The sequence below is a fragment of the Festucalex cinctus genome, chromosome 6, assembly GCF_051991245.1.
Source record: "Festucalex cinctus isolate MCC-2025b chromosome 6, RoL_Fcin_1.0, whole genome shotgun sequence".
NCBI classification, from domain to species: domain Eukaryota; kingdom Metazoa; phylum Chordata; class Actinopteri; order Syngnathiformes; family Syngnathidae; genus Festucalex; species Festucalex cinctus.
The window spans coordinates 8,691,792-8,718,867 of record NC_135416.1 but is presented as its reverse complement, the minus strand read 5'-3'; the positions used below and the strand labels follow the sequence as shown (position 1 = coordinate 8,718,867).

Sequence of the window (27,076 nt, the reverse complement as noted above, 5' to 3'; positions counted from 1 at the left end):
ACGTGCAGCACTGGCACGCGGCTGCCACTCATCTTCCACAATACCCATCAGCAACCATTCCAACCTTTTTTCCTCTATTTGTTGGAAGCATCCGCCCCTCCCGCCCATGTCTAACCTTCCACTTGTGTTTGTCTTCTCTCTGCTCATTTGTGCGTCTCCTGCGTGTTGCTCTCTGCGGGCGCTCTCAGGGAGATCTCCGTGGAGAAGCTAAGTCTGGATAGCGACTCGCCGATAAGGGGCGATTGCAAGCGAGATGCGGATGTGCACACACCGGTGAGGCAGACAGACAGACAGAGGGGGGATCTGCGTCAGTCTAATCATTTGAGTCATAATAATAATATGGGATCAGTAAAATCTGTTCAGCATGAGGTCTTATTTACACAGCTCATAATCCACAATTTGTTTGATTCATCAAATTCACATCCCCATTTAATGTGTGCAATTGACTTATTAAAGTGCACCAACTGGCTGTCACCAGCAGAGGCATTGTTATTAAACACTCAACTGGTTTGCTGTCTATAGGACGACAACGCCATCGCGTTCACTGTGTCAAGGGATGTCAAATTCATTTTAGTTTAGAGGCTACATTCATAACAATTTTCAATCAAGTGAATCAATGTACATATTCTTGGCCTAAGCTCGAAATAATCACTAATAACGAATTTCAAATTTTTCTCATTGAATGTGTAAGCGCTATATACAGTGCTCACTTAGCATAGATGAGTACACCCCAACAGGTTTGTTCCTTTCAGAATCAAGATTTTTTTTTTTTTTTATGGGATAATATACTACAAAATAGTCCCACAAATGTGGGCTCTTGATTGCAAACAAGATTTGTTAATTGGTGCACACAAAAGTAGTTTTCTTAATAAATTTGTTAATGAATATTTTGCACAAATAAGTAGACCCCGAGAAAAAGACTTGACAACTTGTTCATTGCAGGCCAAGCTGACATGTTGCTATCCATAAAAGGTCATGGAGGTCATAGAAAATATTAGATGTAGTCATTGTTATGGTATGCATTATTTTTTGCATTAAACTCAAGATTTTTTTTAATCTTTGCATTCTATTATCAAACTAACTTTCATGTTTTGAATTAAGCGCATATTATACAGAAAACATTTTGTCAAAAAATTTTGGAAATTGTTCTTATGTGCATTGAGATATTGAATAAAAACTTTAATTTTTTTGAAGGGGGTGTACTCATATATGCGGAGATTTGTGTTGGTGCAAAGAATTACAAATACACTCAGAAAATATTCATATTCATTAACTTAATGCAAATCATTTGAGCAATCTGAAATTTCTCAATGAAAGTGAGTGCACTGTAATTTGAATAAGTTTTTCATTTACAAATGTGCAACTTTTACAGCTCACAGTGAATCTATGTATGTACCTTTTACATAAAAGCTTGTTAAGATTTGGAAATCATTTTAAATCTTCCCGAAATTTCCACTTCCCCCTTGAAATCTGGACAACCTAAACTGTTTGAAACTATACAGAAGGAGGATGCATTTATGTCCTTGCCTTGTAAATGTACACATAAAAATGTAATTATTTTTATGTCGTGGCAGTGCATGAACAAAACACAAAAAGGTTCCATGTTGCCGTTGAAATATCATGTAGTGTCAGTGCGACCTCCACTGGACAGAATTAGCAACAACAGTTTTATATGAGCTTTGTTAGTGAATCATTGATTAAGTATACACGTTATTTAATATAAAAATAAATAATAACACCCATTATTTTGATTGAAATCAGCTGTTACTGGGCAGTCCGGTTTACCAATGGTTAGCATGTTTGCCTCAAGCTCTAGATTCAAGATTCAAATCTCAGCTCGGGTCCTCTTGTGTGGATTTTGCATGCTTGTGTGGGTTATCCCCCATCCCAAAAACACGCATGTTAGAAGACTATTCATTATATTGTGTGAATGGTAGATGAAAGATGAGCTATGACAACACATTTTTGCCAAACAACAACCCAATGCCCCGAAAAATTGCCTCAGCAGTCCATGTTTGTATGTCGCGCGCCACAACATCGTGTTTCCTTGTCTTCTTCTCCTTCATTCCTCTCGCGTTCCCTGCCAGGACCGGCCGCCAATCATCGAGCCCTTTACCCCCCCAGACCTCACCCCCGAGTGCCATGTCCGAACCCCGTCTGTCAGCAGGTACGCGCTTGCATGCCGTTTATAAAATATGTCACACGCCGACTGGTTGCTTCCGTGTACTAAAATCACGTAATGAAGCGTCCGTAGTGTTTCCGTGCGTTATTTCAAATCATGAATATGAATGAGTGTCTTGTCAAACCTGCCATTGTGTCTCCAGTAAGCAGAAGAAAGGCCCTCTGTCGCTCCAAGACTTCAGGCTGATAGCCGTGTTGGGACGAGGCCATTTTGGGAAGGTACGCTTCTTTACGGACTTCGACCTCAACTGTCAGTATCACTTGAATTTAAAAAATGTTGTGCACTGCACGTGTTTCTACAGGTGCTGTTGTCTGAGTACAAGAAGACGGGCACCATGTTTGCCATCAAAGCTCTGAAGAAAGGCGATATTATAGCACGTGATGAGGTTGAAAGGTGTGTTTGTTTCTATGGAATGTGCTGATACTAGGGGTTTCAGGTGACTGAAATTTTTTATCATAATTAATCGCATTACGTCAATAGTTACACAATTAAGTGCAAATTTGATCTGTTCTAAATTTACAACAAAATGTACTTTTTTCTATTTTCTTATACTCAACATAAAAGTGGAAAAAAATGTTAAATAGAAATATGGCTGCATCTTTTAGTCATTGATACACTAATTTCACAATAAAATTGAGTTAAAATTAAGAAGATGTACTGTATTTTAAAAAACAAGTGTGATATTGATTTGTGTTGAGGTCATTTACCTGCCACTAGATGGCATAATTGCATTTGTAAGACGTTAGTGACAGTTCAGTCCATTTTTCTTTATATTAAGAGCTAGCTAATCTTTGACATGAAGTAACTTGTGAAAGTCTGCATATTTTTAAAATTGAATGTTATATGCAACCATTTATTAAATGCGTTACTTTAATGCATGTAGTCATGATTATTGCTCAATCACAACCTGTACTACCTTTAACGTAACCAACCACTGTCAACTAAAGGATCATCTGCGGTCAAAATTAATAGTGTGATTAATCCGCATTAATACATGATTAATGTGATCATTCTTTGTGATTAATTAGTTAATGCTTTAACTTTGAAAGCACCAATTATTATTCAATTTATTACTGATAAATGTTGACATGGACGTGTCTGCTGCGTTGCAACCGTAATTCCCCCAGTACAGGCTTTCCAAGTGTGGGGTGATAATTAATCACACATTTAAAAAAACAAAAAAACAAAAAACAAAACAAAAAAAAACAGTGTTGTTAAAGGAACTTTAAATTAACTCAAAATTAACGCACTAATTTTGACATCCCTAGCTGACACATTTCAAGAAAAAAGCAGATCTACATGGTATATAGGCAGGCACTCCAGAGAAAAACAACTTTCTGTCCCCTCCTTTTCTTTTCCTCTCTCATCCCGATCCAGTCTGATGTGTGAGAAGCGCATCTTCGAGACGGTCAACATGTTGCAGCACCCGTTCCTGGTCAACCTGTTTGCGTGCTTCCAGACGCCAGAGCACGTGTGTTTTGTCATGGAGTACACGGCGGGAGGTGACCTGATGATGCACATCCACACCGACGTCTTCACCGAACCACGAGCCGTGTACGTAACTGGAAAATATTACAATCAAGTGCATGAGAGTAATCATGCGTCCTTTGTTGAATTTCAGGTTTTATGCTGCCTGTGTGGTTCTCGGACTTCAGTTTTTACATGACCATAAGATTGTGTACAGGTGAGTGGAACCCACAATGAACTTCTTTGCTCCCAAAGACGTATAAATACGTTCTACTTTAAATGTTGTAAGTGTCCCAAAGACGTATTTATACGTGTTTAATGCTAGAGCAGCTTTGATGCAGTCTCTCAACTGCAAAGAACGGTTGCAGAAATGATAGTTATGCAAAGTAAAGTTGAGTATCACATTAGAAAATGCAGTTGTTAATTTTGTGAATAACAATAATCTGACTTTTAGCACACACGTTCTGTTGTAGAGATTTGAAGCTGGACAACCTGCTGCTGGACACCGACGGCTACGTTAAGATCGCCGACTTTGGCCTGTGTAAAGAAGGTGAATATTGATCGGTTCGCGACAGATGGGAAGCCACGTTGGATCCGGGTCACATGATGCTCAACTTCCTATCACGTAGGCATGGGTTACGGGGACCGCACCAGTACTTTCTGCGGGACGCCCGAGTTTTTGGCCCCCGAGGTCCTGACGGATGCGTCCTACACCAGGGCAGTGGATTGGTGGGGGTTGGGGGTCCTCATCTATGAGATGCTGGTGGGAGAGGTGAGAACTGTTAGCAAGTCGATGGATAATCTGTCGTCCATATTCATTCATGGTTCGCTTTCATTTTAACCAAAACATTTGTGTATACCAAATCTGATATTGCTTGTTGTAATACAGATCCATTTATTCCTTCTTGAAAAAATATTTTTCCCAATCTTTGAGCCTTACATGACATCATAATATGATGATCATTCCACCCTGTGTGTGTTTGTAGTCACCATTCCCAGGGGATGATGAAGAGGAGGTGTTTGACAGCATTGTAAATGACGAAGTCCGCTACCCACGCTTCCTCTCAGCCGAAGCCATCGGTATTATGAGACGGGTGAGATTACACACACACGCATCAATGTGACAAAGCCACTCATATTAGTGATCACATATCTCCATTGTGCATGTGTGTACATGAACAGCTGCTAAGGAGGAACCCGGAAAGGCGATTAGGCTCCGGCGAGAAGGATGCAGAGGAAGTGAAGAAGCAGCCTTTCTTCAGGGTAAGAAGCTTCACTTCTGTTTCTAGCCTACAAAACGTAAACGCCAAACAAAAACTCAGCCAAGGCTAAGCATCAATGTCAGTTATTGGTAGTGCAAGACTTTAGAACGGCTTATACTTTTTTTTTTTTTTTTTTTTTTTTTTTTTTTTTTTTTTTTTTTTGAAGAGCTCAGAATTGTTCATTCGGTAGTCTTACCGATTCAACGTCTTGTCATCATTGCTCTTTTCCTTTTTTTTTTTTTTTTTTTTTTTTATTGTGTGTGTGTATGTGTGCGTGCGTTTGCGTGCGTGCGTTTGCGTGCGTGCGTGCGTTTGCGTGTGTGCGTTTGCGTGCGTTTGCGTGCGTGCGTGCAAATACGTATAAATTTATACTCATTCATTCACCTAAAACCTTATAAATATCCCATTACCCTTCGCCTTAACCAGGTACTTCAGAATCTTGCCAGAGTCGTGAGATTTAAATGGTCAGGAGACCAGAGAAAAGGTCAGAAAAAAAAGAAATAAAGAGAAAAGAAAGGTAAATCAAAGTGACATCCAGCACCGACCAAACACTTCCTGCCTTCCCCATGATTACAAAATCAAAGTCTTACGCCAACCCCGGAAGCCTCTAAATTCCAGCAAATTTAGCGAGATCTCAAGAGCCCAGAGGAAAAACTAAAGAGAGGAAGGAGGGAAGGATCGATAAGGCAGAGTGAGATCAATAGAAGCCAGTACATCCAATCCATCAAAGTGAAGTCCAGCACCAACAAGACCCCTCCTGCGTGGTTACAAAACCGGAGTCTTATGCCAACCCCAGAAACCTCATACTTCTAATAAATTAAGATCTCAAGTGACCAGAGGAAAAACTAAAGAGAGGAAGGAGGGAAGGATAGATAAAGAAAAGTGAGAACCACAGACACCAGCACCAACTGATTCAAGGGGCTGTGGGAGGGAGAGGGTACTTCTGTTGAGTTTCAGTAGATGCTGGTGCGACGGATCTGGCATGCATAAGGACCACCACCAAAGAGAGAAGCCGTCAACCGCGGTCCAGCAAAGCGAGCACCCCCCCCCCTACGGCTTATACTTTATGGCCATACGGAACATTTGATTTGCTTATCTGTTGTTGTTTTTTTTGTTTTTTTTAAATAAGGTATTTTGAGTTTTTAAATACACAATACTTACTAACACCTTTTTAAAACACTCTAAAACCAGTTGGGTCAAAAATAGACCGAGTCCCTACTTGGGTCAATTTGACCAAATTTTTTGTGTTATGTACAAACAACAGCCCCCAAAATTGGGTCTGTTTATACAAAAGAACCCAAAACATTAATTAAATTGACACGTTTTGGGGTTTTGTGCGCAGCAGCTGGGTCCAAAATAACCCAAATTGGGTCGAAAGAGGACCGACCCAAATTTTTGGGTTATTCATTTTAACCAAAGTCGGGTCAAATGAATAACCCACAACCCAAATTATGGAGTTTTGTGTGCACTCTAAAAGCAATGTACAAACAACAACCGCACACACACAAATCGGGTCGTTTTGTTTGCCCCCCCATTTTGGACAAAACAACCCAGAAAGTAGGGTCAAATTGACCCATAAAGTGGATTGGTCCACTTTTGATCCATAATTGGGTTACTTTTGACCCAACTGTTTTTCGAGTGTGTTAATCCTTTTGACAGCCAAAAACGAAAAGCATTTTTTTTTTAAATTGCTTTTTGCAAAACAACCCAATTTTTGGGGTTGTTTTGGAGTTATTTATTGAACCCAACATTTTGGTTCTAAATGATTACAAGCAGTTAGGTCTGTCCCACATAAGAAATACCCCGTATTAATAAAAACTAAAACTTTTTTTTTTAATTAAACCTAACATAAGAAAATAACATAATTTAAAAACAAAAGTCAAAAAGACATAAAAATGAACTGTAATGAAAAATCCCAAACTATTGTACCGCTGCATCTCACAATAAATAAATAAATAAACACATTTGTTTTCACAACCCTTTTCTTTCTCAGAACATGGACTGGGAGGCACTGCTACAGAGGAAGGTGCCTCCCCCCTTCGTCCCCTCCGTCGGCGACAAGGAAGACGTCAGCAACTTCGATGAGGAGTTCACCACGGAAAAGCCGGCTCTGACGCCTCCCCGAGAGCCCCGCGTTCTCACGCGCAAGGACCAGGACAGCTTCCTGGACTTTGACTACGTCTCGGATGTCTGCTAGTGGCGCGGGAATATCGTTTTGTGGCCCGCTTCCCCTCCCGTATGATTGTCTCATTAAAAAAAAAAAACACTGTGAATGAATGTGGGTAACACTGAAGTTAAGTTTTCCACATCTGTTGGCTGTTCTAGGCGTTGGCTGAAGGAAATTGGATAAATTATTGTCAGGACAAAATACGTAGAAGTCGACTAGCTGCCTCTTGTTACCGATGCCTTACATTTGTACTTGTATCAGACACATGGACCAGTAAAGTTTTTATGTTGTCAAGTCTTTGTGTACAGCATGAGATGAGCTGCACGCTTATTCTCCACTGTTCCTTTTTTTTTTTTTTTTTTTTAAAGAATGAAAAAAATATGACCTCCTGTCAAAAGAGTGAATCAGGTGACGATGAATCGACACATTCAGATGTGACAGGAAGTTGACCACAGGGTAAATGACCACTGTCTTGACGTCAACTCAGTCGATGTCTGCTTATTTATGCTGTACGGATTTTCACATGTGACCGCTGCATTTGGCGCAAATGGACTTTTGACAATTGCAATATTCCAAATACCTTGAACATACTTTTGTTTTTCGATTGGATGTGTTCGGGGTGTGATGATTGCAATAAAAGAGCGAGTGCAGTAAGCACACGCCACAAATATCAGCATAAAATCTTTGTGACTGTCATTAAAAAATATACATGGTGCCTTGAGGTACAAATGGCTCAACTTGGAAGTTACTTGGAAGAGATGCAACATGTTTAAATGTTTTTTTTTGTATTTTTTTGTTTTGGTTTTTGAAGATGGATGCCAATGGTTCAGCAACATGAAGACAAACAACAGTACACTCAGTCATGTTCTTTATCCTCCATGTAGAACAATTAATGTTGGATTTATAACACCTCAATGAAGAGTACTGTATTTGTCTTAATGCAAGCACCTGTTTATTTACATGGCTGTCTAAATGGACGTATACCTGCCCAGCTGCATCTTTTTCCGTCTAACCTAACACGTCAGTGTCCGTCTGTACAAGTCTATCTGCATGTCTAGCTAAACTGTGGTGTGGTACCTGTCTACCTGAACCGAAATGTTTGTACAGTCAGTGCTTGTTTACTTACATGTATGCGTGTACAACAATACCTGTCTACTTGTGTGTCTATACATAAGTGCCAGTTTACCTGCAATATGAATGTCTGCCCGACTACATCAATACCTGTCTATCCGCATGGGGTTCCCTGTCTAACTGTACATCTGTGCCTGCCTATCTGCATGTCTGTCTGTCTACAACTGTATCTGTCACCTCATCTGTACATACATGTTGCTATTTCAATGTCTTACTAAAACAGTACCGGTCTTTTCCCTGTCTAACTATCCTTCAGTGCATGTATATCTGCATGCCTTTAGATAGTTACAGTATGTGCATGTCTGTCTGTCTGGCAAAGGGGGCAGTATAGAGCTATGCTCCATGGGGAGCTCAATTTTTCAAGATGTCGTCGCTGGAACAGAGGCTGTCGCGGATCGAGGAGAAACTAAAGCAGGAAAACGAAGAGGCTCGGCGGAGTATGGACCTCAAGATCGACATGAGTCCGCATAGATCCCACGCGAGACCCAGTGAGTATCCACCCGGCGATGGTGGGGCTGAACGCAAATGGGCCCGAATAACTGTGGGGTTGGGGAGGAAAAAGCTCGAAAGAGGCGGAGGGTGGGAGGGAGTGAAGGAGACGGGCTGTTATGCTTCCCTTAGCAGCTGCGTGCTAACCAGCTAGCTACATAAACAAATTCCGACGTACGTATTACGCGATGTCGTTTTACGCTAAGGCGGTTGTTTCGTGATGGGAACAAGTCAAAGTGGGTGTGTAAATTGAGGTTTTAAAGTTTGAGCCGTTGTCATGAAGTATCCAGCCTACAGTCACCTCCAGAATGTGTTGGGCTCCTGTGCTGTCAAACATGCTAAGCTAACGTGCTAGCAGACTGAGCGATAGTCTGCGGCAGGCCCCACATAAACCGTAAAATGTGGTATTTTCTGTCGTTGCTTTGTAAATAGTGTATCTTTTCTCCCTTATGGGCGTTTCATGGTGATTAAAACTCCCACAAAGTCCGATTTTACTGCCATTTTTCACCCTTGTTGAGACAGCGGCTAACAGATTTTCGCTCACTAAATAAACCACAGTCACAACTGTGTAATACCATAAAATGATAACTACCACGAACACGTCTTTAACTGAGTTCTGTTGTCTAAGTCTGGTTTAGAAATACTGGAGAAATACAAGCTGGTTCGACAGCAAAAAAAAATGTCCTTCGCCAGTATTTTTTCATTTACCAAACCGTATTTTCCCTATTTTGTATGTGGAATTTTCTCCTTTGGCAAACAGTCGAAGGCAAGATAGAAAATCTGTGATGTCAGGAATATCACCTGCATATCATAGTACATACATACTAATCCAATATTTTATCAGCGTGAGAGACCTCACAAGACAATGTGGCAATTTAGTGCTTACTGCTCTTATTGTGCGCTGTACTCAAGATGACCAACACAGCACACACCTATATCTAGTCCACACAGGATTACAAGTTTCCTCAACTAAACCACTATTTGTTGTACTACTTTAACTAGCCTTTGAGGGGTAGTATGTTGCCACATAGAAGTTTAAAATGATTATTTTAAATGGTTCCATAAACTACATACTGTACACATGATAGTACTAAAAATATGTGGAGTGAAAAGCATGGAAGTGTTAAATGCATCTGTAAGGTATGTTTTGTCCTGACAAAGTCCCCAACTGGCTCAGGGCCATGTTGGTCTCTGCTTAAAACTACTGTGTGCAGTAAATTTCTACATCAAATTTTAGCCTCTTAAGTGATTCTCACTGTTGACGACAACCTGATTTGAAATAATACGACAAGCACGTACGGATCGAAGGAGTGGCTTGTCTTACATCAGCAACAATTGGTTCGGAATATCTTGTAGAAACATCCGATAATTGGGCCTTTGCTGATTTTGATTGTAAGATGAGAGAAGAATGCTCATTTGGCCAGATTATGCTCCATTGCATTGACTATTATTAAGAATATGTTCATGAACTTCATTGCGTTTAGCTTCAATTCCTGTTGGTTGACACAAGTTCACACTTGTGGAGTCAAGTGTACCATTATCCATTTGTATGTACCGGTATAAGCTACCACAGCTGTGTTTCACTGTTCTTTATTTGCTGTATGTGTCTTAAATGAGAGTATACGTGTAGTATGAGTGTGAGTGTGTGATTGTGGTCGTAGTAGCAGTGCAGTAATGTGCGTGTGTGTTGTTGTATTTTCTTTCCTCCGTCTAGTCATCGTGATCCAGCTCAGTCCTGCTCCAGCTCCTTCCCAGCGCGCAGGTATCATTCAATCCATCTCTCTCTCTCTCTCTGTCACCGCACAACACCCTCCCAGCCCTCTTATACACCACCTCAAGGCCACCCCCGCCATCTCCAACCACCCCATTTCCCTTTAATTCTCTTCCACATTGCCTCATCACATCATCTCAGCGTGGTCTCGCTTCCTCTCTTTCGACCCATTGGTACGAAATGTTGAAATTAGTGTTCAGATGTACAATCATAGTCATAGAACAAATTACTTGTTTGTCAAGGAACCACTATATCCATGTTATTTATGGACACTTGATAGCTTTCTCTGTCTGTGCCATATTGCAGCGTGGAGTGGGACTTCTAAAGGCCCAGATAAACCAATCCGACATCGGGAGTCGGGCAGCGTTGGGCTGACGGCATGCGCCGTCTGATCAGTGTAAAAATTACTGTCGGAACGTCAGATCAAGTTGGAATACGTTGGGGGTGGCTTTCCAGCATTTTCGACATGTTGAATCAGCGTTGGGGCATTTGATCACTGTGATTGGCTGTTAGCTGGCGAATTAGGGCACGGGACAAGAAGAGGAAGTGATGAACGCGGATAAAAAGTACTCAACTCAACTTTGTTTTTTCAGGACAGCACACATGAATATTAATGAAGTCCCCCATAAAGAAGTTATGATCATATTTCTGCATGATTTCAGAAAGATTTGCAAAGTCGTTTACATAGTCATTGTATTTTGGAGGTTGGTAAATCACAGCACAGCACATCACAGTGACAGTTTCAGCTTCAAAGCTTCTGATCAATGTGGTAAATAGACATTGTTTACATTTAAATTTGTTTTTAAAAATAGTCGCCGTTCCTCCACCTCGGCCCGACGTCCTCGGAGCGTCCAAGTAAGCACAGACAAGCGGTATAGTAAATCAATCATAGAGGTGGACTCACAGGCTACAGTCCAGGTCTCCGTCAGGCAGAGTGTCCAAGTTGTTGGACACGAAAAACTCCCCAAAAATAAACGTTTTGTTTGTCAATGGCCACCCATTTAACAGCGCGATCCTTGCGAGGTGCATGGCTCTTCCGTCCAGCGGTCTCGAGGAAGCTCCTTCAGAAGCTGGAGGTCGGCACCACATCCAAAACGCGCAGGGCAGTACAGCCGAAACTTTTCAGGTGAGCCGGCGATTGGTAACAGCCAGGAGTCGACAGGGTCCAGGATATGCCACAACGGAGCACATCCGTGCGCTCGGGAACGAGCAGGGGACAATTCTTGTTCCACCGCCCGTTTTTGCTTCACCAGCTGGCCACCGCTTTCCACGTGAAGGAAGTGCGTGAAGGCACAAGAGATTGGCATTTGAACATACAATGTCTGTCTGGACAGAAGATGACTTTGTCTCTTTGCTTCAAGAGAGAAAGGAATTGTATGATTTTACCGTTCAAAGGTTTGCCGAATAAGGTATGAAAGCCAAACTGTGGCATGACATGGGGATGCGACTGGATATAGCAGGTAGGATTTACTTTTATATCCGATACTGTGCAAAAAAGCCGGAGGTTTCATTCACGTGGGAGGACATTGGGAGAGAAAAAGTAACCGGTATTGTTTACGAGGTTACCAGTTGCCTTTAGGAATAATGACTACCGCCGCCGATGGTATGGAGGGGAATTACTTGTTGCATTTTTAATTTTTCTTGAATTTGGACTATTATCATGTTGACAACTCATTTACTCGATATATTTCTTTATGATTGATGAATCATCTCCTTGCAAGGATGAGGCCTATCCTTGACCACTGTTATTATTTTTATTCGGCCCATTGACACCTCCCCCTCAAATCACATCCTCCTTCTATCTTTCCATCCCTTCTCTCTTTTCTCTTGTATGTGTGTCAGCGATTGGCAGGACAGCATTGGTGTGTGTGTGTGTTTGTGTGCGTGCAATGCAGATGTCTGATGGTTAACCTCAAGTTTTGCTGGAGGCAAAGGATCGATCGCACAGTGCATGTAGCTTTTCTGCACGGCGCGTTTTGTTTTTTGGGGGAGGGAGTTGGATCGCGTATGTGTTTTGTCACAGTCTCTAATCCAGCATCCCCCGGAGTGCGGTGAACACTCATCTTCCTCTCCCGTCTTTGTTTGCCTGTAACTGAAAAGTCCTCTAACTTCCAGCTGCGCTATGGCCGATGTTCCTCCTCACCTGCAGGGGGCGGCGTCTGCAACCTTGTGTCTTTGTTTGCATCGTCTTCTCCTCCTTCTGGCTCCGTGCGCCTGTCTAGACTATGCCCGCAATCTGGAGCCGGCCAAAATGTGGAGATGCACTCTTACTAACCCTTCTCCCCTTCAGTAAGCGGTTTTCCCTCAACAGGCTCCAGGATACGAGCACCCGCAGCTTCTTGGGCAATATAGAAATATGCCCTATTTAAATACTATATGGTCATGTTTTTTTGTTTGTTTGTTTTTTTAAATGGCATTTACAGCTCATATTTTTTTATGATCTTTAAAGACACTTATAATAAAACATATGAAACATAATACAATAGATAACACTTTTGTTCAAATTTTCTACCAAACTAGGCTGCACTTCCTGTTTTGTTCTTTCAAATTTAGACCGTGAAACTAAGTGTGCCGCCATCTAGTGGTCGCCATTAGAATTACACCAGATAAAAATCGAGTTAACTACAAAAAACAACCACGGAGCAGGCCTTACTGTATAATATTCATTCTCACCAGTGCATCATGGCAAAATGGTGGCTTGAAATCGCTAAAAGTAAAATTAAAGCTTTTCAGTTGTATTTATCTTTGGTATGAAATGCACAGTTACTGATCATTTCTCCCCCTGCACCAGCCCTTCAGCTGCCCCTGGCCAATGACGCAGGAAGCCGCTCGTCATCTTCAGAGAGCTCGCCTCAGCACCACCCCTGTCGCCCCAGACACATGCTCACCCTCCCCACCCCTCAGTATGGCCTCCAGAAGAGTCTAGAGAAGTATGTGAGCTCGCAAACGCATGCTTGTGCCTCAGGCCTGATCAGTGTGTGTATTTATTTATTTATTTTGTTCATTTTTATGCTCATGCCAATTTCAATATGTGGCAAAATAAAATCTGGATAACAGATTCATTGGCTGATTAATTAAAAAATATATATATAATGAATAAAATAATTGCTTTTGGTCCTTTAGTGGTTACAATAATAAAGAAAATATATATAGGCACATTTGACTGTTTTACATTATTTTGTCCTTTAGTGTGTGTACCTTTACAGCAGAGAGAAAAATAGGATTATCGTTCAAATTTTGTTTTAGGGGGATTTTCAAATGTCATTATCTGACTCTTCCAAATCTTATGTTACAATAATGCAGAAAGATCATAATTCTGTGTGTTTGTCCCTACAGTGCAGAGATTGACCAGAAATTGCAAGAGATCATGAAACAAACGGGTTATCTTAAAATAGACGGACAGGTGAGTTGATTTCATGCAACATACAGAATAAGTGAGTTGTCTATAAGTGTTGTTTTAATTTTGACTAATAATGAAGTTACCTAGACTTGTAAGTGACCAGACACACACCATTTTCTTTTTTAGATACAATCTGTTGCTTTGTCAATTTTTTTTATTTTTTATTTTTTATTTTATTTTTTTGCATCTAGAGTTGCAAACACAAATTTGAGTTCCAAGCGCTAAATGGTGGCAGATAAAAAAAAGAAGAAAAAAAAGCAAGCTGAAGTTAGCCACAAAACAAAGAGAATTTCACGTGTATAACATGCGTGTTGCCATTCCACAGCGGTATCCGGCCGAGGTGACGGATTTGATCAATGAGGGGGAGATCGGCAGCGGGACCTGTGGACAGGTCTTCAAAGTGCGATTCAAGAAGACTGGTCACGTCATCGCAGTCAAAGTAAGACCTTCCTCTACTTTTCTATACTTGTTCTATACCAGACCCGTGGCCAAGTACAGCCCACAGGCCGCACAAGTTGAAATATTTTGAATTGCCCCCTGTAGAAAATGAATTACCCACCTCTGTTATATACTATGTCAGGTTGTGATTATTCCTGTTGAATTGTCATCTTCTATTATAATGGTCATCCTAATTTGTGTGCATTCCTTAGCAAATGCGGCGAACAGGAAACAAGGATGAGAACAAGAGGATCCTGATGGACCTGGACGTGGTGCTGAAAAGTCACGACTGCCCTTATATCATTCAGTGCTATGGTGCCATAGTTACCAATGTGAGTGTCCTCTAAATAGAACCTGCAAAGTACAACAGAATCCATTTGGTGACACTTATTGTCTCATCCTTTCATAGGATGGATTTTTTGAGGGTTTAGTCCAAATTGAAGCACTGAAGTTTTACGGAAGCGTATTGCTGCCACACCAGGAAAAAAAAACGAGCCATGTCACCTTTTAACATGATCATGTTAACATTTTTACATAAGTTTCATGTTTTAACATGATAAATATGATTTTAAAACATGAAACTTAACATGTAAAAACGTGAAAATTATCTTGTAAAAACATGAAAATTACCATGTAAAAGTGAAAATTGTTTTTTACACAAGTTTCACATTTTTACATAATTTTCATGTTTTTATATAACTGTCACATTTTAACATAAGTATGTAAAAACGTGAAACTTATGTAAACGATAATTTTCACGTTTTTACGTAAGTCACGTTTTCACATGATAAGTTTGTTTTAACGTATTTATCATGTGAAAATGTGAAATGATCATGTTAAAACATGAAATTTACCATGTAAAAACTATCATGTTAACACGTGAAATGGCGCTTTTTTTTTCTTTTTTTTTGCTTTTTTCTTCCCCTTGGTGTGGCATCAATATGCTTCCATAGAAGTTCTACTCTATTATCCAACAATAAAACATTGATGATAATTGTCAATGTTGTCCAACTGACTGCATTTACAGACAGATGTATTTATTGCCATGGAGCTGATGGGAACATGTGCAGAGAAGCTCAAGAAGAGAATCCAAGGCCCCATCCCAGAACAAATCTTAGGAAAGATGACAGTTGCAGTAAGTGAGCCATTCCAGTCAAATAGAATCGAATAGAATAATCGATTCTTAAAACAATTGCCACATCCCTACATTCAAAAAAATACTTTGCTGCCTTAATTTTGTGGTTTGATCATCACTGTGTTTCCACCCTAGATAGTGAAAGCCTTGCTGTATTTGAAAGAGAAACACGGCGTCATCCACCGTGACGTTAAACCCTCCAACATTCTCCTGGACGCGAAAGGTCAGATCAAACTGTGCGACTTCGGCATCAGCGGACGCCTCGTCGACTCGAAAGCAAAGACTCGCAGCGCTGGCTGTGCTGCGTACATGGCGGTGAGGCGGCGAGAAATCAAGTTTTACAAACCTGTTGACTTCATTCAGCTATCTATCACATACTGAATTAATACAATGTTTCATCTTGTGATCCTTGCAGCCCGAGAGAATAGACCCTCCTGATCCCACCAAACCCGACTATGACATCCGAGCGGATGTGTGGAGCCTTGGCATCTCTCTGGTCAGACTCTATTGTCATGCTTACAAGATTTATTTATTTTTTTTAACCCTAATTATTCAGGGGAATAAGCAAATATGCATCCATCATGTTTTCTGAATTTTGGACAGGGTACACCCTGGACTGGTCACCAGCCAATCACAGGACACACAACCAATCGATCTCCAATTAACATCTTTTGTGCATCTCTAAATTTTCAGGGGGGTTTTAAGGCATTTTGTAAAATGTTAAACAATTGCATTTAATGTTTCACATAAAATGAAATAAAATCCAACTTTGGAGACATGCTTTTTGTTGGCTAGTGATTTTTTGTATAGAATAGTAACAAAATACAGTAATCAGAAAATTTTTGACTGTCAATGCCGTCCTCTGTGCACTAGGTGGAGCTGGCCACAGGACAGTTTCCTTATAAGAACTGCAAGACGGACTTTGAGGTTCTGACCAAAGTGCTGCAGGAAGACCCCCCTCTGCTGCCACTCAGCATGGGATTCTCCCTCGACTTCCAGTCCTTCGTCAAAGATTGGTGAACTACATGCGCACACAAAATAAACACTCTTATAGTTCATGTGGGATGTTCACAGGAACTCTTGTTGATTTTCCACAGCCTCACTAAGGATCACAGAAAAAGGCCAAAATACCACCAGTTGCTGGTAAGACTCAAGTGTGACAAATCTGAATTTACATTGCATGGTCTAAGTCAGTGGTTCTCAACTTTCTTTTTTTTTTTTTTCTCCAATGATATGCCCCCTGATAAATATGTTTTCAGTGCCTCCTAACTAGCGCAAAACATTTTTGGTTGAGAAAAGACTTAAAATACTGTGTGTTGTGCAATCACTGTCTGATTTATTAAATTTTGGAACTTCATTTTTTCATTAATCTCTTGAACTTTTTGGAAATAATGTTACTTTAAAAAGAAAAGACAAATTAAATTATAGATTTGTTCACACAAAAATTATCTCCATTAACTGTTCTCATTTGGGATCATAGTAAAGTTCTGTTCTCAAAATAAATAAATAATAATTCTAATTTGAAACAAAGTTTTGAAGTGATTGACAGGCGATACCAGCTGGCATATGATAGGCTGGGTCGAACCATTCTATGGGGAGACTTTTTTTTTTTTTTTTTTTTTTTTTTTTTTTTAAAGGGCAATGAAGTTGAATAACATTTATTTTATGAACTTACATTTCCCTGAAGTACTTGCATAAATTAGTAATTATTTCTAAAGCATTTTTGCATGGATGCTATGTATTAATTATTCTTTTAAAATGTCACATACCCCTGTAATGCTTTCATGTACCCCGATTTGAGAAACGCTGGTCTAAGTGACAAATGTCTGATTTCAAAAACTAAACTTTCGAAAACTATCTGATATATCTCTTGGTACTTTAAATAAAAAAATGGAATGTAGTCAGGTATCTGCCAAATGTGGATAAAAATCCAATCGATCTATCAGATATCTGCCAATGTGACAGATTTACAATTTACAATTTTTTTGTTGGTATTATTTGGGAGACTAGAACGGATTAATGGCATTTCCATATGACTTTTTTTTTAGTAACAAGTGTGGTAACGGAACAAATTAAACTCCTAATTTGAGGCACCACAATACTGTAGGCATCATAAATCCATCCTAAGCAGTCTTCTTTCCTTTCCCTTATTGCAGGAGCACAGCTTCATCCGCCGTTACGAGGTGCTGGAGGTGGACGTGGCCGGTTGGTTCCAGACGGTGATGGACCGCACCGAGTCGCCTCGCAGCAGCCAGTGTTACAGCCATCAGCACCAGCTCCACTCCTCGCTCTTCAGCAGGTAGCCCGCAGAGAGCCCACCCCCTCGCCCGCCGTTAGCTCAGCTGTCCTCTCAAATGTAGTCTAGCCTCAGCCTAAAGACGCTAAGCCTAGTCTTAGACTCTGTCCACCGGAGAAGCCCTCAAAGAGCGAAGTGACGACGACAACGGATTTATTTGCGCCGGCGGTTTTGACAGAGGGAGGGACTGATGGATGGGATAGCATGTTCAATCTGGACAGGCAGACATGGTGGGAGGTGTGCGCTGTAGTTATTTAGCTTCTTTTGTGTGCAACGACCGTCATTGTCAATTTGTAGTAGTCGCTTAGCAATGCGTGTCATCCAAGCCACTGTCACATGTGTAGCATGCGTTGAGGGTGTCCAGATAGGAACACAGTCACGAGTGACCTCAAATTAATTTGAACACTGGAGGGAACTTCATTTATTTCATTAGTTCAATTAAAAGTGAGACTTGCAGATATAAGTGTAGATATTCACGACACGGAATAAAATATTTATTTTTTCTTATTTTTGATGATTTGACCCTCTTTTCATGAACTCTGAATATGACATAAACAATTAATTCAATTTAATCTGAGTTTGACTTTTTAAATTGAATTACTGAAATCAATGAAGTTTTCTAGAATAATTTATTGACATACACCTACATACTATATATCCTATTAAGTCAAGCACAGAAAATGAGAGAGATCCTCATTTCTAACACCAATTGGTCATCTTTCAAGTGAACAAGCTATCATCTACAGAATTGGAAGGGAAAATTGTGGAAAAAAATGGTATTGTATTCTAGCCTTTTTTGTTGTTTGTCCATAATGAGAGTCGGCTGAGGTGAGAGGAGATGGAAGGAAACTGGTAGGTTGGAAAGTAAAGTCATACTGATGGCTATTCGGGGGGGCTGTTAACTTGCGGTGTTGCTTTTTCCGTGAGGAGGTGCAGATGTTTAATTTATACAAAGAAATAGAAAAGGAGGTGGATCGATGTTATCACCTGTGGAGCATCTCTGCCTACTCCACTTAGTTGTCTACCTCGTCCTCTCTGTCTGCCTCTGCTGTTTAGTGTTTTCCAGACCAAAGGTGATTGCAGTTGTGAGGCGGAGGCCAAGAGACTCAAGATGCATTACAGTGCAATAACCAGTCAACAATTTCCTTCAATGTTCAAATGAATCAAGGGATAAATGCTCTGAAGCCACGCTCAAACTGGTATTTTTTAAAACGTGTGATCATGTCTCAACTGCTCTTTGAGTGCTAGAGATGATAGTCAAGACAGAAGGCAAATGCAACCGGACGAAGTGCACTTTGAATGGATTTTTGGTACTAATTTCTTTCATTAAGCACACAATAGACTTGCTTGTATTATAATTAGAGGCGTTCTGATCAGGGTTTTATGTTGACTTGGGTAATACTGATCATCCAATCAAGGATTTTAGAGCTGCTCACTAACAATTATTTTAATAATCAATTAATCTGTCAATTATTTTTAGATTAATTTATGAATCATATATATTTTTTTAATACGCTATCCAAATTTCTATCCCTTTATTATAAAAAAAAGACACTTTTTTTTTTTTTCAAAATACAATGCAGAAAATGCAATGAAAGCCATTGATTGATTCAACATAGTGTATGCTGATATTATACGTTTACACAAACGTTACAATTCAATTCAAATTCCATTTTTAAAGTTAACTGTTAAAGTGAAAATGAGTCATATAAATTTGAACACATGAAACCACATCGTGCTAAAAATTTAATGCTACTTCACTTAACATTTTTCTTTTGCCTACTCGTCACTGCATGTTTGCGCTGCAAAAATATAACCAATGAAAGCCTCCGGTAGGTGTAATCTATCCCACCGGGTTGTCATGGGGCTATCACTGCGACAAAAGGCGCTAGTTACCAGCTAGCTTGAAAGCTAACAGGCTTTTGGGGCTTTTCTGGACTCAGCTGATGGGGAACCGACTCATCCGGGTCGTCACCTCCTTGATTGAGAATTTAAATCATGACACCGAGCTCTTCTGTGATTTGTAGCATCCAGGAAAGATGCATTTTAGGGGTGGAGGCATAGAGCTTATAGAAAATTGAAATAGTGGAAAACAGTTTGCACTTGACCTCCGCAATTCAGTACTGTGTTGTTGTCAGTCTTTTCAAATGTTTTCAGCAATTATCTTTTGCAATGTATAATGTATTTGGAAACAAATTCCTCATTTGATTTTGTAGGGTCTTAGTAGTGTTAACAATGGCTGATGAAAAATATTGAACTAACTGGGGAAGACACCTTTCATGTAATAACATGAGGGACAACTGGTTAGACAAAGCATACATAAGAATTCACATCCAAGGTTGTTGTTGTTGTTTTTTTTGTTGTTTTTTCTCAAAATAATTTCATTGCTGTATGTTTCTTGTACGTGTGGATCAAATGTGTTGAAAATATATTAATTAATAGCTTACAAAGTAAAAGTTTTTAATTCATAGATTATTTTGTCATTCAAGCCTGTAGATTTTAAATTTAAATCCAAATAGATTAATGTTGAATTTACGATTCTCAATATCTTGTCTCTCTGCTAATAAGAAGTAATAATTTAACAATTCGATAGGCTGTAGTATTTAAAAAAAAAAATAATTCAGGTAACTCCATAATTGGTTGAGGATTTACTAATTTAAGTGTATTACTTAAGTGTGAGCTGTGTGATATCCTACTAAATTCTCATGAGAATAGGCTTTATATAAAGACTTGTTTAGCATCAACAGCGTAAAGTTGAATGTTGTTGTTCTACAATCAAGGCTGTTGAGGATTGTTGAATTAGCATAGCAAAGACTTGACTGACTAGACACCAAAGCAAATCACTGAGAGAGACGGACGGACAAGTGATGAGTGGTACTGAACAAGCCAGGAATCGGTTAAGTGTCAGAAAGAGAGCGAGAGATGAGGAGATGTTTTACAGATGGGAGTAAAGATGAATAGGGATAGGAAGAGAGGTAAAGTTGTCGAGAAAGTGCAAGTATGAGACAAAGACAAAAGGTAGTCAAGTATGTGCTAAAAGAAAGGAAACTGAGGAGGAAATTTCCGCCATTGTACAAAGCTTTCATGGTGTTACACCAACTTTTATTATTATTATTATTTTTTAATGAGACAGCTAGCTAGTTGATGATTTGTGTTGTTCCGTTCAAAGTATTTATTTCCTGCTGCTACTATTATTTTTTATTTTAATTGTGTTAATTGCTTTAGACGCTGCTGTCACTTCTTCCCCCCCAAAGGACAAAGTACTTTTTTGCCAAATAAGTGAACTCCAATGCAAAGTCCGCATGTTTTTACCAAATACTGACCAGAAGAGTACGTTTTGAGGAAGGCATAAAGCAAGTGAGAGAAAAAGTATTAATTCATGACACAATCTAATCACACTTGTAACTTCACATCACACAACTAATACAAGTCATAACACCATAGGCGGAGTCGTCTGTCTGTCTGTCCAGATGCTTTAGGTCATGTCCATCCACTGCAAGCTTGAGAACTGCACACCAAAGGTGTCCACAACCCAACAAATACATTGTCATTGTAACAACTCATCTTATTAATTGCTCTCAGCTATATATACACACTGTATATATGTGTGAGTGGCTATAGGGGGCGCTGTGGTGTAGCAGACACACCCAAATATGTGCTTTTTCTTTTTTATTAAATATATTTATTGTGCAGAAGGAGACTGGCGCTATATCACACAACGAGGGCCGAGCAGTCCAAAGCGGCATTACTCGACATTAATAACAAAAAAGTCCACAATTACTTGCTTCACTGGATGTCAGCCATCTTGATTATCACCAAAGTGGTACCTGGCAACAATACGCCACCGCAATTTCAGTAAAAAAAAAAAAATAACCCAAGTAGTACAACGCTCTAAATTTTATGTATATTAAACATTTCTTGTCATATAATAATAATGTCCCATGTAATGTCACTTGTCTAAATATGACATTCTGATTAGTATTATATTTGTGGAATATGAGTTATGAAGCAAAATCCAGCCAATTATTATTATTTTTTGTCCATCTAAGGGGGCGGCCATTTTGCCACTTGCTATCGACTAAAGATGACATCACAGTTGCTTAAGTCTCAGGTAACAACCAATCATAGCTCAGCTTCAGTAAATGGGTGAACTGTGATTGGTTGTTGCCTGAGCCCTGAGCAACTGTGATGTCATCTTCACTCTTTAGCAAGTGGCAAAATGGCCGTCCCCTGAGATGGATAAAAACGACTGGATTTTTAACTCATATTCCACAAATATAATATTAGTCAGAATGTCATGTTTGGACTACTGAGGTCACGTAAAACATTATTGTCAAGAATTATTCATTTTTGGGGGGCGGGGGGGGCGTTGACTTCCTCTTTGAGTCGCATACCAACTTGACCCCCAACAATTGCAATTTTAGTCATCCAGGTCATTCAAACTGAGTGAAGCCAAAGGTCGCCTTCCGGCTCTCATTGATACAACATGAAGATGCGATCCAGTGTTGTTGGTCAGCTCGGCCCTTTTGTCTACTTTTACTCTGCGGAATATCGACTTGACTTCAAAGCCACGGTTTACGTCCACAGGGCTGACGTGTATTTAAAAATAAAACGGTAAATTCCGGTGCTGGGCATCTAAGTCGTGAATGACTGGATGCGTGTCCCCCCCCCCCCCCCCCCCCCCAACCAGGTGGACCCAGTCTCCCGCTGTCTCACCTTGTTTTGTTTATAAGCTGATGTGCACCGACACAGGCTCTCTGTGCTATGTGGATTGTAGAACAGGAGTGGGCCTAGTACGGACCCTCCTGGAGAACTTTGTAAGATCTAGGAAAAACCTCCCCCAGCCCTGATGTAGAGACACCAAATATTTAAAGTGATCCCACCCTGGCTTGATGTGTATATTAGCTCGCCGGCTGTGTATATAAACAATGAAGCTAGCTGCTAGCGCCTACCTGAGCTGTGCCTTGGCGTCCAGCAGCTGTCTCTCTTTCTCTCTCTCTGTATTTATGTATGTTTTAAATCCCATTTGTAAGTAAACCAAATATCATTGTCACTATGCAGTCATGCAAAACCATGTGGGCTTGCTACGAGCGGTACATTCTAAAGAGACTCCCACCCTCCGAGTGCGACACGCAGCAAGTTTTGAAATGAGCTGACTACATATTGAAGGATTGTATCAGGGTGGGAGGGATTTTGTTTGCTTTTTTTTTTTTTGTTGTTGTTTTGCGGGGGTTAGATTAATGCTGTAAAGCAGGGGTGGGGAACCGACAGCCAACACGTTATCTGGCCTTTCATGCAATTGTACAAATTAAAAAAAAAGAAGACGACTAACTTTACCCTCATCGTATGTAAACATAAACATTTGTTTACTCATTGCGTAAGGTTCCTCCCCCTGCTGTAAAGTCTCTCAAGTGCACGTCATTGTCACAGCTGTAACTGCCGTTGTTTAGTTTCTTCTGTATTGTTTCGGCGGTGGGGATGCACATGACTTTTGTTTCCTTTTTTTTTTTTTTTTTTTCAGGAATGTTGAATTATTTTTGATAAGCTGTCATGTCAAGCTCACAATCCCGCTTCATTCACACTCACACAGTGTTTGTTAGAAAGCTCTTTTTATTATTATTATTTTCTTCTTTTTTTTTCCACTTAGCTGTATGCGTGTCTACCAAATGTCTGCATTGATGGAGATGATTATTATTATTTTATTTTTGTGTGTTTTTTTATGGTCAGTGTATTTGATGGTTCATGAATTATGATTTTAAGATTATTTTATTATGGATTGTTATTATGAATACTATTCAGGGCAAAAATGACACCAAATTGAACAAATGTAAAATAAACACTCTGTGGAACCTCCCAAGTTGAAGAAGAGAGTGATTATAATCGGCTGGTAATATTTGGAAATGGAACTTGTAACATAAGACTGGCTGCTCAGAGTATTTTTTTTGCTTGATATTTGTTTTATTATACAGTGATACAACTTGTTTATTAATACTTCTATAACCGTTAAGGATGTTAAAATGTTCCTTCAAGTATTACCAGTACAGTAAATAATTGGCTATTTCACTTGACATGATTGAGGGGAAAATGGTTTTGAATTTGGAAAGCCAACCAGCATCACAGAACAGATTCAGCTTTGGAGGTTCCACTGCAAGTGATGGCCTGGTGGATATGTAAATATCTCTGGCTGTAATTGATGTCCACGTAATTGTAGCCGCCACTTCAACTTCACTTTAATAGTATTTCTATTATTCTGTATTGTTGTGGATTGATCAGAAATCTTGATGACTTTATGACTCATTGCCCCACTATGGGTTATAAATTGTGTGCTGTCGCTTTATTTTCTACCCTCCTCCACAAAAAAACACCCTTGCCCTGCTTTCGGTTTGACATAAATGTTTTTTTTATTATTAGCATTTTTGTGATTATTTTTGTATTCTTCCTGGTTTGTTTGATGCTGTAGTCAGTGAACCGATTGGTCAAATACAAGAGCTTTTTTGTTTGTTTGTTTTCCGAAAGCTGTCATGACTGATGTTGCACTTGTAATGGGTTTTTATTATGATGATGATGATTTTTTTTTTGTGTCTTGCATTGCAGACTACCCATCCCTTATTATTATTATTTTTTTAAAGAGTTATAACCTATTTTTGTGTTATTTATCTGTGACGCAGCAAGAACATCAATGGTGTATTTACTTCACTGAATATATATCTATTTATTATGTGTCTTGATTTTTATTTTTATTTTTTAAATACTTGACTTGAGAAGCGAGCAGTCAAAAGTATATCATTATAATAATAATAATAATAATAATAATAATAGTATACCTAAATGTATCGAAATACAAACACCCAGCCAGGACATTTAGCTTTACTGGCTTAAACTCCTCCATTTTTATTTGTATTTTTTATTTACCCTGTACCCCAACAACAAATAACAATTGTTCACATTTGGAATTTTGTCCAAATTTTTATTTTATTTTAATCGACTATTTCCTGCTTATGACAACTCTTTTTGAAATTCAGATTTATTTTTTTTGGCTATATATTGACTTTGAGCAGTTTTAGCTATAAAGATGAACCAACATACTGTTAGTTCCCCAACATACTGTTAGTCCCTTTTTTTTTTTTCTTTTTTTTTTTTGCCACCATTAAGATGTATGTATTAAGTCTCACAGCTTTATTGCCCCTTTCATTATTTTTTATTTTCTTGCTGTATTTCGCCACCCCCACAACCCTCGGTCTCATTTCAAAAAAGAATAAATGCCATTATATTGTGAATACCTCAGGATTCTTTTGATGAGAAAAAAAAACAATAAAACACCAAAAAATCAAATAAATAAAAACATAAAAAGCTAACGTGTTGTAGGTTGTTTTTTTATTAAAGCCTGCCTGTTTCACGTTACAATATTTTTGGAGGGGACTGTATGCATGTTTTGTTTTTTTCCAGGACTCATTTTTATGGGGTTACCAAATCATAGAAAGATGTTATAATATACCAGATTTCTTTATGTTGTTTGTCATAACTGAAAAAAATAAAATAAATAATACTATGACAAGACATTGTAAATTTACTCATAGTATTTAGGGTCTTGATTTATAATGAAATTTTTGCCGATGTTATTAATACAGTAATTATAACTGTATAGTACGTTTACGGCCCAAACACACTTCGAGAAACTGTTTTAAACTGGAGGCAGGAGCATTGTAATGTGTAGTTTGTCCACAAGAGGGGGTACTTTTCAAATGGAAAGTAAACGGATAAGGGTGCTTCTGGACACTAGTATCTTCTATCTGAATCATCTTTACTGGTCAAGTATGTTCAAAACAAAAGGAACTTGTCACCGGTAGTTGGAGCCACTTATGTTGTCTCTCATTATTGCGATTTCATAATTGCTGTCCTTTAAGCGTTACGACAACTTCACAAAGTTCTACCAAACAAATGTTGCGTAGACTTAAGCCAGTACGTCATAAATCAGATTACAGACAATAACGCAAACAAATCTGTCTTTATCATTTCACCCTGTCATGTTTCATGAAACAATGATCTGTAAATATGTGGACTGCACTTGTTAAGCGCTAAACGTTTCTAGACAAAAAATAAAATGTAAGCAATATTTAAAAAAAAACAAAAAACTTTCCCCTTCTCTGTAATTTTCCAGTTACCCGCAGGACATGACTACACATGCTGCTCACTCATAGAAGCGTACATAACACTGATTATATTACTTTATTTATTTTAGGTGTACTGCATTGCATGCTCCCTTCAATGTACTGTACAAACCCAGATTGTCTGCATTCTGTCTGACAACAATGCACCCGCGTGCCATTGTGTTGTAAAGCAGGAAGCCGAATGCGAGGTGGCGCAACAACAAAACTGCTGCCCTGCGGCTGTGTCAAATGAACCAACAGGATGGCGGCTGACAAGACTCCCATCTGACGCTTTGGCATGCAAATAGCATGCGCGTGTCATCCCGATTGAGTCCATCTAACTTTCACCATTTAAACTAAAAAAAAGGAAATTCATCTTACGATGATGTGTTTTGGTTTAACATATTATTTACTTTTGTATTTAGCTTTTTCTTTTTGAAAATATCAATGAAGGTTAAATGACCATATTGACGTTTGTTTATTAAATATTTGGTAAATATATAATAAGTAAAACAAATATTAAAATTATGACATGACAAATGTGTGCGAAAGAATTAAGGAATTAAAGTCACAGATCACTTAAAAAAATTTTTTTTTAAATTAAAGGGTCTGCGACTGTTTGCAAACGTCACATGACCAAACCTAGCCATGATCGGTCATTGCCTGAGCAACTATGACGTCATTTTCAGTCGACAGCAAGAGGCAAAATGGCTGCCACCTGAGATGTAGGAAAAACGGCTGGATTATGCTTCTTAATTAATAATCAACAATCACAATAGTGGCGGTGCATAGTAAAGAAAATTTTTGACATGGATTCCCCTTTACAAAAAAAACAAAAACAAAAAAAAAACAAATATCACAATAACATTTAAAGCTAATGGAAATTGAAATTTAACAGTATCGCACTCCACTAATTTTAACTATTGAAGTTGGTAAAAAACAAACACACAAAAAACACACTGACTCATATTAATCAATAAAATTGATGAATCAGTTCACAACACTTACAAAGTACACACACAGTTAGTATGTGCATAAAAATTGTGTTAAAAAAGTGTTAGGCGTCTTCCTGTCATGTTTCAACATGCCACAGCCGCCTATGCGCTCCACTTCCACCTTCTTTGCTTGGTGTGCACCTAATGACAGGCTTTGAAAAGATATTTTACACCCAAGCAGCAGCAGAAAACAACA

General features: G+C 39.1%; 2 protein-coding genes across 10 annotated transcripts in view; both read left to right on the top strand.

Moving 5' to 3' along the window:
- The window catches only part of pkn1a (protein kinase N1a), a 45,661-nt gene extending 37,854 nt beyond the window's left edge, over positions 1–7,807 (top strand). For 6 of the 7 annotated variants that reach the window (XM_077523167.1, XM_077523169.1, XM_077523166.1 and 3 more), the window contains 11 exons: positions 189–273; positions 2,088–2,167; positions 2,325–2,400; positions 2,484–2,575; positions 3,560–3,736; positions 3,804–3,866; positions 4,123–4,199; positions 4,279–4,421; positions 4,636–4,743; positions 4,832–4,912; positions 6,905–7,807. In XM_077523167.1, coding sequence (XP_077379293.1) covers positions 189–273; positions 2,088–2,167; positions 2,325–2,400; positions 2,484–2,575; positions 3,560–3,736; positions 3,804–3,866; positions 4,123–4,199; positions 4,279–4,421; positions 4,636–4,743; positions 4,832–4,912; positions 6,905–7,108 — 1,186 coding nt within the window. In that variant the 3' untranslated portion in view covers positions 7,109–7,807. The remainder of the gene's footprint in view (positions 1–188; positions 274–2,087; positions 2,168–2,324; positions 2,401–2,483; positions 2,576–3,559; positions 3,737–3,803; positions 3,867–4,122; positions 4,200–4,278; positions 4,422–4,635; positions 4,744–4,831; positions 4,913–6,904) is intronic. The other variant, XM_077523164.1, reaches the window with a different exon arrangement.
- A 728-nt stretch (positions 7,808–8,535) lies between these two features.
- Positions 8,536–21,948, top strand: map2k7 (mitogen-activated protein kinase kinase 7). Of its 3 annotated transcripts, none has more exons than XM_077523170.1 (12): positions 8,536–8,697; positions 10,413–10,460; positions 13,261–13,399; positions 13,806–13,872; positions 14,195–14,308; positions 14,520–14,639; positions 15,335–15,442; positions 15,578–15,757; positions 15,858–15,938; positions 16,316–16,458; positions 16,540–16,585; positions 17,599–21,948. In XM_077523170.1, exons 1-12 carry the CDS (start codon positions 8,574–8,576, stop codon positions 17,743–17,745), a joined length of 1,317 nt encoding a protein of 438 aa, XP_077379296.1. In that variant the 5' UTR covers positions 8,536–8,573; the 3' UTR covers positions 17,746–21,948. The 3 variants fall into 3 exon arrangements, with proteins under 3 accessions (XP_077379296.1, XP_077379297.1, XP_077379299.1); XM_077523173.1 differs by lacking the exon at positions 8,536–8,697 and adding an exon at positions 8,820–8,872; XM_077523171.1 differs by lacking the exon at positions 10,413–10,460.
- Positions 21,949–27,076: the final 5,128 nt, after the last annotated feature.

What these genes read in the sequence shown, in the direction of transcription:
- map2k7 (XM_077523170.1), top strand. Translation starts at nt 8,574, where the DNA reads ATGTCGTCGCTGGAACAGAGGCTGTCGCGGATCGAGGAGAAACTAAAG. An exon ending in TAGATCCCACGCGAGACCCA is followed by an intron (nt 8,698 to 10,412) that starts GTGAGTATCCAC and finishes TCCTCCGTCTAG; the next exon opens with TCATCGTGATCCAGCTCAGT. An exon ending in GTCACGTCATCGCAGTCAAA is followed by an intron (nt 14,309 to 14,519) that starts GTAAGACCTTCC and finishes TGCATTCCTTAG; the next exon opens with CAAATGCGGCGAACAGGAAA.